Genomic DNA, 17777 nt, shown 5'->3' with positions numbered 1-17777 from the left:
GGCAAAACCATCAATATGGTTTCGGCAGTAGCCAACCAGTCCTAAAAATGACCGGAGGGCTGAGACATTGTGGGGAAGGGGCAATTTGACAATCGAGTCAATTCTCTTGTGCTCGATCTCGAGTTTACCATGAGTGATCACTGTTCCCAAATAAATCACTTTTTCTTTCAGAATCTGGGCCTTCTTGGGGTTGACTTTATAACCAATTTCTTTTAGGAGTGCTAGGAGTTTGGCGAGAAGCAAAATGTGCTCTCCCTTTGTGTCTGTCTGTAGTAACAAGTCGTCTACATACTGGACCAGACAATCGGGCGGGAAAATTTTGCTAAACCATTTGCCAGCTGTCGGTGGAAAATGGAGGGGGAGTTGTGGAACCCTTGTGGAAGGCACGCCCTTGGAATGTAAAGGCGAATTTGTACTGGCACGCTTTAGCCAATGGAATGGACCAGAAGCCATGTCCAAAACCAAAACAATTTTTGACTGGAGTCCCTGTTTGAGCATGGTCTCGGGACTCGTGGCTACGGTGGGGGCTGCTGCTGGGGTTACTTTGTTCAGTTCCCAGTAATCAATGATCAGTCGCCATGATCCATCCGGTTTCCTGACGGGCCAAATCGGTGCGTTGTTTGTGGAGGCTATTGATCTGAGTACGCCTTGATCTAACAAACTCTCTATCACTTTGCAGATTTCTCCCTCTGCTTCCTGGGGAAATCCGTACTGCTTCTGGGGTTTAGGGTCGGGACCTGTAATGTTCACAAAGCCACTCTCGTGCAAAGTGTCCTAGCTGTCCACAATTATAATATTCTTGAGGTTTTGGCTGGGGTTGGCTGTTCCTGCCCTCGTTTACCCATGCGGGGTTCTGGTGTGCTTTAACTGGGTTCATTTCTGCCTGCTCTTCACCGGGTGTTATAAATGTGGTTTTGCCTGCAATTGATTGCTCCCAAGGGCGGGACAATCTCTTCAAAACCCATTTTTCATTGTGGACTTCACCTGAGGGGTCATAATTTGCACAAGCTTTTCGTCCTGCTTCTGTGGCGTGGGAGACTTCGGGTCCATTTGGCCATATTATCTGGGGAAAAATGGGCGCGGGCTAACTCTCCAAAAACTGAGATGAAGTGAATCCACAAACGTCCAGCAAACGTGCTCTGTCTTCTTTTGCCGACATTTATTTAGGCCTTCTACGGGGTCTACTCTGTTAAAGCCGATCGCATCAAGGATCGCTGTGTGCATCTCTTGGAGTGTGCCTCCTCCTACATTCTGTGGGTCAGAAAGGGCTGCTGCGACTGAAGGGTCGAGGCTCAAAACTGTGAGCTTCACTTGCTCCTTTTCGTCCAGGCCATACATGGTAGCCTGTTTGACTTTCGCGAAAAATTGGTGGGGGTCTGAAGTGGGAAGGAACGGTGTAATTTTTCCACACGCGTCCCGTAATTGGGTCACGGTTAACGTGGTTGTGTAAAGGAAGTCTGCTTCTCCTGTGGCCCTGCGGTGTGTGGTTACAGGATTCATGGGGGTGTGTTCTGCCTGTTCGGTTGGGGGTTGGGGCGCTTTCCTTTTCTGGGTTTATTCCTGCGTACCTGTCCCATGTACGTATCTATGGGCAGTCTCGTTCAATTCCTGCCAATCGGGACGGTTTTCTTGATCTAATTGGGGTCTGAATGTACTCTGAAATCCATTTTGAACAGACAGCAGAGATTGCAATTCTGCAATTTGCTTCTGGCACTTTGCGTGGTCTACGGAGCTCTGCCTTTGTTCCGTTGTGGAAGTATGGAGTGCTCGTAGGGCTACTTTTAAATCATTGCACTGTTTCTGCAATTTCTCAACTTGCTGTTCTGTTTCTTGTCTTACCAAGACCGCACGTTGCGTGTCCTGGTCGGCCTTATCATATTGTGTCTGAAAACTGTTCAAATGCGCGAGACAAGACTGATATGCCTTCTTGGCATCTTCCACCTCTCTGTCCCTTGCTGCTAATTGCTCTTTTAAATCTCGATTCTCTTTCTCTACCTCACTCACGTCTACCTCTCCGGTTCTGTCTCTCTCCTCTATCTCTCTACGGAGCGTCCTAACGACCTCCTCTGTGCCTTGCAATTGTGCCAAACAGGACACGATTGCCATCGGCTTGCGGGCTTTTCCTAAGCTCTTCTTGTGTATCTCTGACGGGTTCTCCCACCAAGTATGTCCTATACTCCCGGGACCTGTTTCCTCATTATTGCAGAATTCACTCCAAAGGGGCCATCCTTTCCCTTTGAGATATTTTCTGATCTCATCTTCCCAAACGGGACACTGTCCTACTCTACTGGTCGCTGCGACCTCGAATTCCTGGGGGTTCATAAGGCCTTCATTGCCATTCTCTCTGTCTAGGATCTCTACTGAATTTGGAACAGGGGGTGATAAAGTGGTGATGTAAACACGGGTACGGCTTACGCTAATTTCCGGCCTACAAAACTCCCGTAAGTTTTACGCAACAAAATCTCTCCGGTTTACCTTATATCCCTGTTAGTACGCATGCATTGACACACTTCCCAATCTCAGAGGCTTGATCAGTACTGTTCTTACGATTGTGGTTTTTCTGTTTCCAATTGGATTCTCAATTCAAATTTTGGGTTCTCTCGGAGTGATTAGGTCACTTCTAAGTCGAGTACCGGCGGAGTCACTAGTCACTGTTGCTAACTTTTGATTGGCTCTTAATTTGGCTCTGTTTAATCACGTTTGCTCAAGAGTCGCCAGGTATCTTTCGACACCGCCACAAGGTTCAAAACCGAATACTGATCAATGACTCGATACTCCAGTTTGTAAGTTCAAAAGCTATGCTCATTTATTTACACACAGTCAAATCTACTCATGCATAAACTCTACAAACTAAACTACCACTATTACTAAAGCCTATACTTAGCTTCGGGTGCCCACTCAGTCATAGGAACAATGGCCGTTGCTCGGTTCTGAGGCTGTTGGGTTGAGCTGTTTACAGGGTAGCAACTAGGAGTGTCTATCTCGTAGCGTGCGTTGACTTGGAACTTACTTGGTCTGATGCAGCTGCTAGGCTGGTCTCTCTCTTCGGTGAGAGCTAAAGCCAAAGGAGGAAGATTCTCCCTTGGGGGATACCTTTTATACTGAAAAGGGCTTTGCACGCTTTTTGGCGGGCCTTGCACTTGGCCTCAACTAATTGGGTCTTTCCCAATCATCTGTATCGATTTTCCTCCAAGAGAGGGGTGGTTCCCTGATCGCTGGGCGTGTCCTGGTGACTGTCAGTCTGCTTTGTCTTAGCTTCTTCTGGCGCCGGGGAGTCTGCCTTAACATTGTGGATCTAAATGTTTCCCTTTTGTCCCCGGAGATGGCTCATTAGTATGTAGATTGCTTGGTAGTTTCTGTCCTGTCTGAGAGTTTAAGGTTCTAATCAACAGACAGAGCTTGCACCTGCTTGTTTCTTAGCATTGTCCAATTTTCCTTGCATACTTTGCAAGTGTCCATTTTGTAATTGGGATGTGGCATCCCAGATGGCTACATCGCTCTACCCCTAGGTGCATTTCTTTGTCTCCCCCACCTGCAACCTCCTCCTCAGTGCCCTGTGCGCTTGATCCACCTCGAGAGGTCGGTCAAAGACCCCACTCCCCCATCAGCCTATCCAGCATGTTCGCCACATACTTGGCAGCCTGCACTCCTTCATTGCCCCCCGGGTTTCCCCATAATCCGAAGATTCTGCTTCCTGGACCGGTTATCCAGATCCTCCAACTTCTCCCTCGGCCTTTTCTGACTGCTCGTCACCATCCCCATCTCTGCCTTTCGCGAGGTCAGCCCATCCTCATGCTCCCCAACCATTTCCTCCACTTTTTGGTTCACCAAGCCCTGTGACTCTTGCCTCTGCTCCATGCACTCAATCACCGCCCTAAGCGGCTCCACCACCTTATCCAGGTCCTCTCAGGCCTCCTTCCTTTGCTGCTGGAACTTGCTGTTGAAGAATTCCACCAGCTGTCCGAAAATTCCACCAGCTGTCTGTACACCACTGGGCAGGCAGCATTGCCCCCACCCACTCTTCGCCATCTTCTCCTGTGTCGCACCACCATCACTCTTGCTCAAGCTGCTGTCTCTTTCACGTTGCACTCCTTGTCCGATGAGTCATAAACCAGTCCCACCAGAGGAGTATTACATTCCTTCAGTGCTCATACACCTTTTAGAACATAGAACATAGAACAATACAGCGCAGTACAGGCCCTTCGGCCCACGATGTTGCACCGAAACAAAAGCCATCTAACCTACACTATGCCATTATCACCCATATGTTTATCCAATAAACTTTTAAATGCCCTCAATGTTGGCGAGTTCACTACTGTAGCAGGTAGGGCATTCCGCGGCCTCACTACTCTTTGCGTAAAGAACCTACCTCTGACCTCTGTCCTATATCTATTACCCCTCAGTTTAAAGTTATGTCCCCTCGTGCCAGCCATTTCCATCCGCGGGAGAAGGCTCTCACTGTCCACCCTATCCAACCCCCTGATCATTTTGTATGCCTCTATTAAGTCTCCTCTTAACCTTCTTCTCTCCAACGAAAACAACCTCAAGTCCATCAGCCATTCCTCATAAGATTTTCCCTCCATACCAGGCAACATCCTGGTAAATCTCCTCTGCACCCGCTCCAAAGCCTCCACGTCCTTCCTATAATGTGGTGACCAGAACTGTACGCAATACTCCAAATGCGGCCGTACCAGAGTTCTGTACAGCTGCAACATGACCTCGCGACTCCGGAACTCAATCCCTCTACCAATAAAGGCCAACACTCCATAGGCCTTCTTCACAACCCTATCAACCTGGGTGGCAACTTTCAGGGATCTATGTACATGGACACCTAGTTCCCTCTGCTCATCCACACTTTCAAGAACTTTACCATTAGCCAAATATTCCGCATTCCTGTTATTCCTTCCAAAGTGAATCACCTCACACTTCTCTACATTAAACTCCATTTGCCACCTCTCAGCCCAGCTCTGCAGCTTATCTATATCCCTCTGTAACCTGCTACATCCTTCCACACTATCGACAACACCACCGACTTTAGTATCGTCTGCAAATCTACTCACCCACCCTTCTGCGCCTTCCTCTAGGTCATTGATAAAAATGACAAACAGCAACGGCCCCAGAACAGATCCTTGTGGTACTCCACTTGTGACTGTACTCCATTCTGAACATTTCCCATCAACCACCACCCTCTGTCTTCTTTCAGCTAGCCAATTTCTGATCCACATCTCTAAATCACCCTCAATCCCCAGCCTCCGTATTTTCTGCAATAGCCTACCGTGGGGTACCTTATCAAACGCTTTGCTGAAATCCATATACACCACATCAACTGCTCTACCCTCATCTACCTGTTCAGTCACCTTCTCAAAGAACTCAATAAGGTTTGTGAGGCATGACCTACCCTTCACAAAGCCATGTTGACTATCCCTGATCATATTATTCCTATCTAGATGATTATAAATCTTGTCTCTTATAATCCCCTCCAAGACTTTACCCACTACAGACGTGAGGCTCACCGGTCTATAGTTGCCGGGGTTGTCTCTGCTCCCCTTTTTGAACAAAGGGACCACATTTGCTGTCCTCCAGTCCTCTGGCACTATTCCTGTAGCCAATAATGACATAAAAATCAAAGCCAAAGGTCCAGCAATCTCTTCCCTGGCCTCCCAGAGAATCCTAGGATAAATCCCATCAGGTCCCGGGGACTTATCTATTTTCAGCCTGTCCAGAATTGCCAACACCTCTTCCCTACGTACCTCAATGCCATCTATTCTATTAGCCTGGCCTATTTTGCCATCAAACACCAGACAATTTGGGTGGGGAAAGACCGTAAAATCCATCATGAGCGCGAGCCACCAAATGTGCGAACACTCACTCCATGGCTGCCACCGGAAATCCCAACACTCTTTTGCTTCTTATTCCACTTCTGTATTTCTTTATGCTGGTCCCCATCCCTCCATTTAATATCAAAATCAGTGCTGAACCTCTCTGCGAGGACCTTGGTCCAAGCCCACATTGGACAATATTTAAGATTCTGAGGGGGCTTAACAGAATAGATGTTTAAATGTGGTTTTCCCCATGGGGACATCTGGAACTTGGCATAGTTTCAAAATAAAAGGGTCTCTCATTAAGGTAATTGAGAAGATGAGGTATAATTCTGAGTGTCATGAATCTTTGGAATTCTCTACACCAGCAAGCATGAAGGAAGAATCGTTGAATATATTCAAGGTTATGTTAGACAGATTCTTCAACTTTAGGAAAGTCCAAGATTATGCGGAAGAGACAGGAAAGTAGGATTGGGGCTAAAATCGGTTCAGGCATGATGTTACTGAATGGTGAGAAGTTCCAGGAGCTTGATGGCCTACTATTTCTTCTAACTAGATTCCGTGAATCCTTGATAGACGTTGGATGGGGTGGGGATCATTCTGTTCAGGTTCCAGTACAATAATATTAGATATTGGGTTCAAAATATTGATTGATTAACTAATTGCTCATATACTGGTCCCTTGGTTAGGCCTCATTTGAAATATTTGGTCACATTTTGGTCCCCCACAAGATAGATAAGGTGTGAGGAAATGTTCAGAGGACCGATGGGGAACTGATTTTGAGTGAGATGCTTTCTGTCACTCTAGAAGGGTAAACTTAGAGGAAATTTGATTCTGGGCATTTAAATAACAAAAACTAGACTGTTTCCATGTGAATAGACTATTTGAATTAAGGAGGAGGACTAAGGACACAGGTATCAATTATGTTGCATAGAATCAGGTTAGACATTGGGAGTTTTTTCCATTTGCTGCAGGTTATCAAACTCTGGAACAAATTGCCACGTTGTGCGTATTCACTGCAGACAGGTATGGATGAGGTCCTGGCTGATCTCAGCGTGGTGGATTGGGTGATGTGTCTCATGGGTACTGTTGTCTCATGGAAATACTCCTGTAGGTATTGGACAGGACTTACCCAAATGTCTTCCCCTGAATTGGCCCATGGGTCTTTGTTCACCCAGGAAGTGTAGAAGATTGTAGTTTAGTCGGGCAGCATGGACGGCACGGGCTTGGAAGGCCGAAGGGCCTGTTCCTGTGCTGTACATTTCTTTGTTCTTTGTTCTTTGTGTCTCCCAGGAGGCTGCGTAACTGCTGGAGGGGCAAATGGGCCATAATACTCAGCTGCGTCAAGACTATGCAGAACGTGAGGTTGAAGGGTAGGATGAGGGTGGTGTTGCTTATATGGTGCAGAGTGAAGCGGCGACATTGGATCTGGGGTGGGTGGGGTGCAGTTTAGATGGATGTCTGGACGATGATGTGGAGTTGAGCAGAGACATTGGATCTGAGGTGGTCTGTTCGGATTTGCTGGTGGAAGCGAATGAGATGGAGAAGATGCTTAAGTTCACCTCTGAGGAGAGAGTAATTTTGACCGTAAAACATTGGGAGTAACGCTGTCAAAATAAGATTGCTGATTTAAAGTTATTCCACATCTATTTTGCTTAATATCTACACTAATATATTTAAAAGCCCCCGCATGCCTAACTATGGGGTATCACCCCATAAGAAATCATCAAGATGCATCATGAATATGCCTGAAAGCTTTTGTTTATGATCATGATAGCAAAGTATTTGCAACAAAAATAATATCTTCTGGAAGCATAACTCAGACCCATAGACACATTTCTGAAAAGAATTGCCCATGCAGAAACACAGCTTTCATGGTGATTGATACGGTCCCATGCATATGTGGCCAAAAGAGTGAAAATATTTTCAGGCTGAGTCCACTTGAACATCTTCTTCAAAACCCCATCCTCTGCTACCATGTTCAATACTGGAAGCCGGGTGGTGAAGGGTGATGCTGGAATCAATCTTTTTTTTAAAAAAAATATTTTTATTCTCCTCCTTTTTCACATTTTCTCCCACATTTACATCCATCAACAATAAACAATAATCAGCAAGATATGTCAGTCCCCATAATAACAACGATCCCATCCGCCCACCAACCCCCAAACATCAGCCCGCATGTTTACATAAACAAATGACAAAAAGGAATCCGGGATTACCCATAGTCACCCTTAATCTACACAGCCCCCCTCCCCCTCCCCAACTAATGTTCGATGTTATCCAGTTCTTGAAAGTGCTTAATAAATTATCATAGATTATCATAGAATTTACAGTGCAGAAGGAGGCCATTCGGCCCATCGAGTCTGCACCGGCTCTTGGAAAGAGCACTCTACCCAATAGTGCCCATGACTTGTAGAACCCCTCCGAGCTTCCCTTCAGTTCGAACTTAACCTTCTCAAGGGTCAAGTATTCCAACAGGTCCCCCGCCACGCCAGGGCACTGGGTGGAGAAGCTGCTCTCCATCCCAGCAGGATCCGCCTTCGGGCGATCAACGAGGCGAAGGCTATGATATCTGCCTCCGCTCACGTTTCCAACCCTAGCTGGTCCGACACCCCGAATATGGCCTCCTGGGGACCCGGGTCCAGTTTCACACGCACCACCTTGGAAATTATCCTAAACACCTCCTTCCAATACTCCCCTAGCTTTGGACAGGACCAAAACATATGAACGTGATTTGCGCCCCCCCCCCCCCCACCCCGCAACACTCACACACATCCTCTACTCCTTCAAAAAATCGGCTCATCCTCACCCTCATGAGGTGCGCTCTATATACCACCTTCAGCTGTATCAGCCCCAACCTCGCACATGAGGTGGAGGCATTCACTCTCCGGAGCACCTCACACCAGACCCCCTCTTCTATAACCTCTCCCAGCTCTTCCTCCCACTTTGCTTTGATCCCTTCCAGTGGTGCCTTATCCTCTTCCATAATAGCTCCGTAAACCACTGACACTGCCCCCTTCTCCAGTTCCCTTGTAGTCAACACCTTCTCCAGCAATGTGGAGGCCGGTTCCTCTGGGAAGCTCTGTATCTCCTTCCTGGCAAAATCCCGAACCTGCATGTACCTAAACACTTCTCCCTGCTCCAGCCCATACTTCACTTCCAGCTCCCTCAATCCTGCAAACCGACCCCGAAGAAACAAATCTTTTAGCGTCTTAATCGCCTTTTCTTCCCATTTCCGAAAACTTCCATCCCACCTCCCTGGCTCAAATCTGTGGTTCCCCCGAATCGGCATTTTCCTTAACCCTGCCCCCAACCCGAAGGGTTGGCGAAACTGCCTCCAGATTTTCAATGAAGCTATTATTACCGGACTCCCTGAGTATTTCCCCGGGGCTGTCGGGAGCGGCGCTGTTGCTAGTGCTTTCAGTCCCGACACCCTGCACAGACTCTCCTCCATTCTGACCCAATGGGAATCAACCCCTCTGACCCAGCTCCGCACTTTCTCCACGTTCGCCGCCCAGTAGTAGTACAACAGGTTCGGGAGACCCAAACCCCCTTGCCTGCCTTCCCTTCTGTAGTAGCACCTGTCTCACTCTGGCCACCTTCCCTCCCCATATGAATGAGGTATGCTGGAATCAATCTTGATCCAGTTTTGCATTTATTTCTGAGTTAAACATTACAAACATGCACCTCTGAACTCCACTATACCACAGTTTCAAGGAGTGTCTTTTTAACAAAGAACAAAGAAAAGTACAGCACAGGAACAGGCCCTTCGGCCCTCCAAGCCCGTGCCGACCATGCTGCCCGTCTAAACTAAAATCTTCTACACTTCCTGGGTCCATATCCCTCTGTTCCCATCCTATTCATGTATTTGTCAAGATGCCCCTTAAATGTCACTATCGTCCCTGCTTCCACCACCTCCTCCGGCAGCGAGTTGCGGGCACCCACTACCTTCTGTGTAAAAAAACCTTGCCTCGAACATCTCCCCTAAACCTTGCCCCTCGCACCTTAAACCAATGCCCCCTAGTAATTGACCCCTCTACCCCGGGGAAAAAGCCTCTGACGATCCACTCTGTCTATGCCCGTCATAATTTTGTAGACCTCTATCAGGTCGCCCCTCAACCTCCATCGTTCCAGTGAGAACAAACCGAGTTTATTCAACCGCTCCCCATAGCGAATGCCCTCCATACCAGGCAACCATCCTTCTGGTAGTTTATGCGGGTTCAAGTGAACCCCAGTTAGATCCCAACCCCATGCCTACAATTAAACACTACATGTATGTAGGCTGGAAACATTCCAGTTATACACCATCTGTGGAGGGAAACGGTGTTAACATTTCAGATGTGAGAATTGTAAAAATAAATTTAATTCATTCTTGGGATGAGTGTGACTTTGGCAAGACCATCATACGGCCAAAGCTACCCTTGAGGAGATGGGTCATGAGCTGCCTTCTGAGTCGCTGCGGCCTGGGGTCAGTATGGCCCCACATTGCTGATTAATAGGGAGTTTCTGGATTTGAACTCAGCAATGATAAAGGATCTGTGCCATATGTCAATGTTGGGAGCTGTGTGACGCGGAGGTGGTGGTGTTCCCATCTGTTCGGTGCCATTTTCCTTCTGTGTACCAGAGATCAGGGGTTTGAAAGACACTGTTGAGAGAACCTTCATAAATTACTGCAGAGCATCCTGTGGGGTGGGGATTGTCAATCTGGGGTCTGTGGGAAGGTTTCAAAAGGTCAGCTGAAAATAGCTGTGAGAATGTGTAGAACACAGGCCTTGTCCAATCCACCTGGGCAGCTTCGGCATTCAAACAGCATAACCACTGAATTCAGTAAAAACCAGAGCCCTTCACCCAAGCCCTAAACATTCAGGCTGCACATCAGCCCAAGCCTGCATAAAACCCAAGTCTTGCTGTATGTGGGCAGAGATTGCTTCTGGAAGTAAAAAATTGTGAATGGAACTGAGCACAGTAAATTACTAGCAAACATGATCACTCCTGACCTTATGAAGATCATTGTTCAATTAGGTAATGATGGTTGGACCAAGGTCTCTACCCGAAGGAATTTCTGCAATGTCCAGGGGCTGAGATGATTATTCCCTATCAAGATTTTCAGATGTGCTAGGTATGACTGCATCCAGTGGAGAATTTCTCACCTGATCCCCATTGACTTCACTTTTACAAGGACTCTGGGGTGACACATTCAGTTGAGTGTTCCTTGATGTCAAGGGCAGTCACTCAGATCAACTGGAATTCAGCTCTTGTCCATGTTTGGACCAGATTGTAAGAATTCAGGAGTTGAGTGGCCCTGGCAGAATCCAGATAGAGTGTCAGTCAACAAAGTTATTACTGAGTAAGTGCTGCTCGTTAGCGCTGCTGATGGCACCTATTACTTTGCTGATGATCAAGAGCAGACGGATAGAGGGGGTAATTGGCCGTGGTGGATTTGTCCTGTTTTCTGGGCAATTTTCAAAATGTTGGGTAGGTGCCAGTATTATAGCTACACTGGAACAACTTGGCCTGGAGCACTGCTAGTTCTGGAGCACAGATCCTCAGCACGATAGCTGACATGTTGACTATGTCCAGGACATTTTCTGATAGCACATGCACTGAATTGAATTGGCTGAAGTCACATGGGGACCTTGGGAAGTGCCCATCAAGGAACGGACACCTGGAGAAAACGGTTGCAAATGCTTTAGCCATGTCCTTTGCACCCATTATTGAGGATGGCAATATTCTTGGAGCCACCTCCTGACTGGTCCTTAATTGTCCTCCACCATCTGTAACTAGATGTGGCTGGACTGTATCCTGCCTGGCAAATTAAATGGTTATTTCTTTGATATCCTTATCTTGATTAAATTCACTTTCATTTTCCATTAAATTGTTCACAATTAACTGCTGCCAGTACCGTACCCGGTCTGGTTCAGTAATCTTCTATTTTTAGAGGCTAGGTTTCTTTATTAAATCTATAGATTTAATTCGGTCATCTGTCCATTAACTTTGCATTTACATCAGTTTTGTTATGTTAATTTGTGCTTGGACACAAATGCCCCGAAGTAAATATATGTAACCTCGATCTAACTAAATAAATAGTGCCCAATAGATTTTTAAATATCAATATATGTGTTTATATATTATAGACCCTAAACAATGATTGTATACAATGAGGCTATATGGGTAGAGATCAGGAATAAGAAGGGTGCAGTCACAATGTTGGGGGTTTGCTACAGGCCTCCCAACAGCCAGCGGGAGATAGAGGAGCAGATAGGTAGACAGATTTTGGAAACGAGTAAAAACAACAGGGTTGTTGTGATGGGAGACTTCAACTTGCCCAATATTGACTGGGACTCACTTAGTGCTAGGGGCCTGGACGGGGCAGCGACTGTAAGGAGCATCCAGGAGGGCTTCTTAAAACAATATGTAGACAGTCCAACTAGGGAAGGGGCTGTACTGTATCTGGTATTGGGGAATGAGCCCGGCCAGGTGGTAGAAGTTTCAGTGGGGGAGCATTTTGGGAACAGTGACCACAATTCAGTAAGTTTTAACGTGCTGGTGGACAAGGATAAGAGTGGTCCGAGGGTGAATGTGCTAAATTTCGAGAAGGCTAATTATAACAATATTAGGCGGGAACTCAAGAACCTAGATTGGGTGAGGATGTTTGAGGGTAAATCAACATCTGACATGTGGGAGGCTTTCAAATGTCAGTTGAAAGGAATTCAGGACCGGCATGTTCCTGTGCGGAAGAAGAATAAATACGGCAAATTTCAGGAACCTTGGATAACGAGAGATATTGTAGGCCTCGTCAAAAAGAAAAAGGAGGGCTAGAAGGCTGGGAACAGACGAAGCCTGTGTGGAATAAAAGGAAAGTAGGAAGGAACTTCAGCAAGGAGTTAGGAGGGCTAAAAGGGGTCACGAAAAGTCATTTGCAAATAGGGTTAAGGAAAATCCCAAGGCTTTTTACACGTACATAAAAAGCAAGAGGGTAGCCAGGGAAAGGGTTGGCCCACTGAAGGTTAGGCAAGGAAATCTATGTGTCGAGCCAGAGGAAATGGGCGAGGTACTAAATGAATACTTTGCATCAGTATTCACCAAAGAAAAGGAATTGGTGGATGTTGAGTCTGGAGAAGGGTGTGTAGATAGCCTGGGTCACATTGAGATCCAAAAAGACGAGGCGTTGGGCGTCTTTAAAAATAATAAGGTAGACAAATCCCCAGGCCGGATGGGATCTATCCCAAAATACTGAAGGAGGCTGGAGAGGAAATTGCTGAGGCCTTGACAGAAATCTTTGGATCCTCACTGTCTTCAGGTGATGTCCCGGAGGATTGGAGAATAGCCAATGTTGTTCCTTTGTTTAAGAAGGGTAGCAAGGAAAATCCATGGAACTACAGGCCGGTGAGCCTTACGTCAATGGTAAGGAAATTACTGGAGAGAATTCTTCAAGACAGGATCTACTCCTATTTGGAAGCAAATGGACGTATCAGTGAGAGGCAGCATGGTTTTGTGAAGGGTAGGTCGTGTCTCACTAACTTGATAAGTTTTTCGAAGAGGTCACAAAGATGATTGATGCAGGTAGGGCAGTGGATGTTGTCTATATGGACTTCAGTAAGGCCTTTGACAAGGTCCCTCATGGTAGACTGGTACAAAAGGTGAAGTCACACGGGATCAGGGGTGAGCTGGCAAGGTGGATACTGAACTGGCTAGGTCATAGAAGGCAGAGAGTAGCAATGGAAGGGTGCTTTTCTAATTGGAGGGCTGTGACTAGTGGTGTTCCGCAGGGATCAGTGCTGGGACCTTTGTGTTTGTAGTATAGATAAATGATTTGGAGGAAAATATAACTGGTCTGATTAGTAAGTTTGCAGACGACACAAAGGTTGGTGGAATTGCGGATAGCGATGAGGACTGTCCGAGGATACAGCAGGATATAGATCGTTTGGAGACTTGGGAAGAGAGATGGCAGGTGGAGTTAAATCCGGACAAATGTGAAGTAATGCATTTTGGAAGGCCTAATGCAGGTAGGGAATATGCAGTGAATGGTAGAACCCTCAAGAGTATTGAAAGTCAGAGAGATCAGGTGTACAGGTCCACAGGTCACTGAAAGGGGCAACACAGGTGGAGAAGGTAGTCAAGAAGGCATACCTTCATTGGCCGGGGTATTGAGTATAGGAATTGGCAAGTCATGTTGCAGCTGTATAGAACCTTAGTTAGGCCACACTTGGAGGAGAGTGTTCAATTCTGGTCGCCACGCTACCAGAAGGATGTGGAGGCTTTAGAGAGGGTGCAGAAGAGTTGCCTGGTATGGAGGGCATTAGCTATGAGGAGCGGTTGAATAAACTCGGTTTGTTCTCACTGGAACGAAGGAGGTTGAGGGGCGACCTAATAGAGGTCTACAAAATTATGAGGGGCACAGACAGTGGATAGTCAGAGGCTTTTTCCCAGGGTAGAGGGGTCAATTACGAGGGGGCATAGGTTTAAGGTGCGAGGGGCAAGGTTTAGAGGAGATGTACGAGGCAAGTTTTTTTACACAGAGGGTAGTGGGTGCCTGGAACGTGCTGCCGGAGGAGGTGGTGGAAGCAGGGACGATAGTGACATTTAAGAGGCATCCTGACAAATACATGAATAGGATGGGAATAGAGGGATACGGACCATGGAAATGTAGAAGATTGTAGTTTAGTCGGGCAGCATGGTCGGCACAGGCTTGGAGGGCCGAAGGGCCGGTTCCTGTGCTGTACTTTTCTTTGTCCTTTGTACATATGCAGTACAATCCTGAAAAGTAAATATTTAAATATTTGCAGTAGTTAAGGGACAACCTGAAAGGGTGATGGAGGTAGAGAGCCTCAGAACAAGAAGTATTTAGATCTGCACTTGCGATGTCAAGGCATACAAGACAATCGGCCAAGTGCTAGAAAATGGGATTACAATGGTTAGGTGATGTGGCAGCACTGTGGTTAGCACTGCTGCCTCACTGCGCTGAGGACCCGAGTTCGATCCCGGCCCCGGGTCACCGTCCTTGTGGAGTTTGCACATTCTCCCCATATCTGCCTGGGTCTCACCCCCACAACACAAAAAGGTGTGCAGGGTAGGTGGATTGATCATGATAAATTGCTCCTTATTGGAAAAACAAAACTGGGTACTCTAAATTTAAAAATCAATGGTTGTTTTTGACCACGCAGACGTGAAGGGCTTTTTCTGTGTCGTAGACCTCTATGACTCTAACTCCTTCTATTGTTTCCAAGACAAATCAACAGGACCTTGTTCTGCAGTCGATTGACCGAGCCATTGAAGCTATTCATAATTCAGCTATCAAAACTGGTGGGAAGTACAACCTCCAGCAGCGAGAAGTTCTACAGTAAGTATCCGCAGCATCCAGTTGTGTGCGCGTGACTCTCAACTGTGTGCGCGTGACTGACAACTGTGTGCGCGTGACTGACAACTGTGTGCGCGTGACTGACAACTGTGTGCGCGTGACTGACAACTGTGTGCGCGTGACTGACAACTGTGTGCGCGTGACTGACAACTGTGTGCGCGTGACTCACAACTCTGTGCGCGTGACTCACAACTCTGTGCGTGTGACTCACAACTCTGTGCGTGTGACTCACAACTGTGTGCGTGACTCGCAACTGTGTGCACGTGACTAACAAACGGTGTGCGCGTGACTCACAACTGTGTCGCCAACAGCAAGGGTTTTGTGTGTGTGTGCGTCTCTAACAGCAGGGGTATTGTGTGTGTGCGTCTCTAACAGCAGGGGTATTGTGTGTGTGTCTCTACACGCAGGGGTATTGTGTGTGTCTCTAACAGCAGGGGTATTGTGTGTGTCTCTAACAGCAGGGGTATTGTGTGTGTGTGTCTCTAACAGCAGGGGTATTGTGTGTGTGTCTCTAACAGCAGGGGTATTGTGTGTGTCACTAACAGCCGGGGTATTGTGTGTGTCACTAACAGCCGGGGTATTGTGTGTGTCTCTAACAGCAGGGGTATTGTGTGTGTGTCTCTAACAGCCGGGGTATTGTGTGTGTCTCTAACAGCAGGGGTATAGTGTGTGTCTCTAACAGCAGGGGTATTGTGTGTGTGTCTCTAACAGCAGGGGTATTGTGTGTGTCTCTAACAGCAGGGGTATTGTGTGTGTCTCTAACAGCAGGGGTATTGTGTGTGTGTCTCTAACAGTAGGGGTATTGTGTGTGTGTGTCACTAACAGCAGGGGTATTGTGTGTGTGTCTCTAACAGCAGGGTGTTGTGTGTGTGTGTGTGTGTGTGTGTGTGTCTTAACGGCAGGGGTTTAGTGTGTGTGATAAATCATAGAATTTACAGTGCAGAAGGAGGCCATTCAGCCCATCTAGTCGGCACCGGCTCTTGGAAAGAGCACCCTACCCAAGCCCATACCCCCATCCCCATAACCCAGTAACCCCACCCAACACTAAGGGCAATTTTGGACACTAAGGGCAATTTATCATGGCCAATCCACCTAACCTGCACATCTTTGGACTGTGGGAGGAAACCGGAGCACCCGGAGGAAACCCACGCACACACGGGGAGGATGTTCAGACTCCACACAGACAGTGACCCAAGCCGGGAATCGAACCTGGGTGTGTGTCTCTCTTAACAGCAGGGATTGTGTGTGTGTGTCTCTAAATGCAGGGGTATTGTGTGTGTGCCTCTAACAGCAGGGGTATTGTGTGTGTCTCTCTAACAGCAGGTGTTTTGTGTGTGTCTCAACAGCAGGGGTATTGTGTGTGTGTGTCTCTAACAGCAGGGGTATTGTGTGTGTGCCTCTAACAGCAGGGGTATTGTGTGTGTGCCTCTAACAGCAGGGGTATTGTTTGTGTGTCTCTAACAGCAGGGGTATTGTGTGTGTGTCTCTAACAGCAGGGGTATTGTGTGTGTGTCTCTTAACAGCAGGGGTATTGTGTGTGTGTCTCTAACAGCAGGGGTATTGTGTGTGTGCCTCTAACAGCAGGGGTATTGTTTGTGTGTCTCTAACAGCAGGGGTATTGTGTGTGTGTCTCTAACAGCAGGGGTATTGTGTGTGTGTCTCTTAACAGCAGGGGTATTGTGTGTGTGCCTCTAACAGCAGGGGTATTGTGTGTGTGTCTCTAACAGCAGGGGTATTGTGTGTGTGTCTCTAACAGCAGGGGTATTGTGTGTGTGTCTCTAACAGCAGGGGTATTGTGTGTGTGTCTCTAACAGCAGGGGTATTGTGTGTGTGCCTCTAACAGCAGGGGTTTTGTGTGTGTCTCAACAGCAGGGGTATTGTGTGCGTGTGTGTCTCTAACAGCAGGGGTTGTGTGTGTGCCTCTAACAGCAGGGGTATTGTGTGTGTGTGTCTCTAACAGCAGGGGTATTGTGTGTGTGCCTCTAACAGCAGGGGTACTGTGTGTGTATGTCTCTAACAGCCGGGGTATTGTGTGTGTGTCTCTAACAGCAGGGGTATTGTGTGTGTGCCTCTAACAGCAGGGGTATTGTGTGTGTCACTAACAGCAGGGATATTGTGTGTGTGTGTCTCTAACAGCAGGGGTATTGTGTGTGTGTCTCTAACAGCAGGGGTATTGTGTGTGTGCCTCTAACAGCAGGGGTTTTGTGTGTGTCTCAACAGCAGGGGTATTGTGTGTGTGTGTGTGTGTGTGTCTCAACAGCTCTCCACCTGCACGATATCATACATGCAGGTGGAGAGTTCGATCCTCCACCTCAACATCTTATTGTTTTTCATTTTGCCCCGTTGTGCGTTATCAAACATGAAGGCTATCGACCATTGGTCGATGACGAGTGTGAACCTCCTCCCAGCTAGGTAGTGCCTCCAGTGCCGCACGGCCTCCACAATGGCTTGTGCCTCCTTCTCGGCTGCAGAGTGCCGAATCTCGGAGGCGGTGAGGGTCCGGGAGAAGAACGCTACTGGTCTGCCTGCCTGGTTGAGGGTAGCAGCCAGGGCGATGTCTGACGCATCGCTCTCTACCTGGAAAGGGATAGTTTCGTCCA

General features: G+C 47.5%; 1 protein-coding gene across 1 annotated transcript in view; it reads left to right on the top strand.

Annotated features, from left to right (window-relative positions):
* nckipsd (NCK interacting protein with SH3 domain) overlaps window positions 1-17777 on the top strand; it is a 429686-nt gene that overhangs the window by 218028 nt on the left and 193881 nt on the right. Inside the window, exon 2 of the mRNA XM_072471987.1 lies at window positions 15047-15159. Within this exon, the coding sequence (XP_072328088.1) occupies window positions 15047-15159 (113 nt within the window). The remainder of the gene's footprint in view (window positions 1-15046; window positions 15160-17777) is intronic.

This window comes from Scyliorhinus torazame, chromosome 13 (genome assembly GCF_047496885.1).
Source record: "Scyliorhinus torazame isolate Kashiwa2021f chromosome 13, sScyTor2.1, whole genome shotgun sequence".
Lineage (NCBI taxonomy): Eukaryota > Metazoa > Chordata > Chondrichthyes > Carcharhiniformes > Scyliorhinidae > Scyliorhinus > Scyliorhinus torazame.
This window is presented reverse-complemented; position numbering and strand designations above follow the sequence as displayed.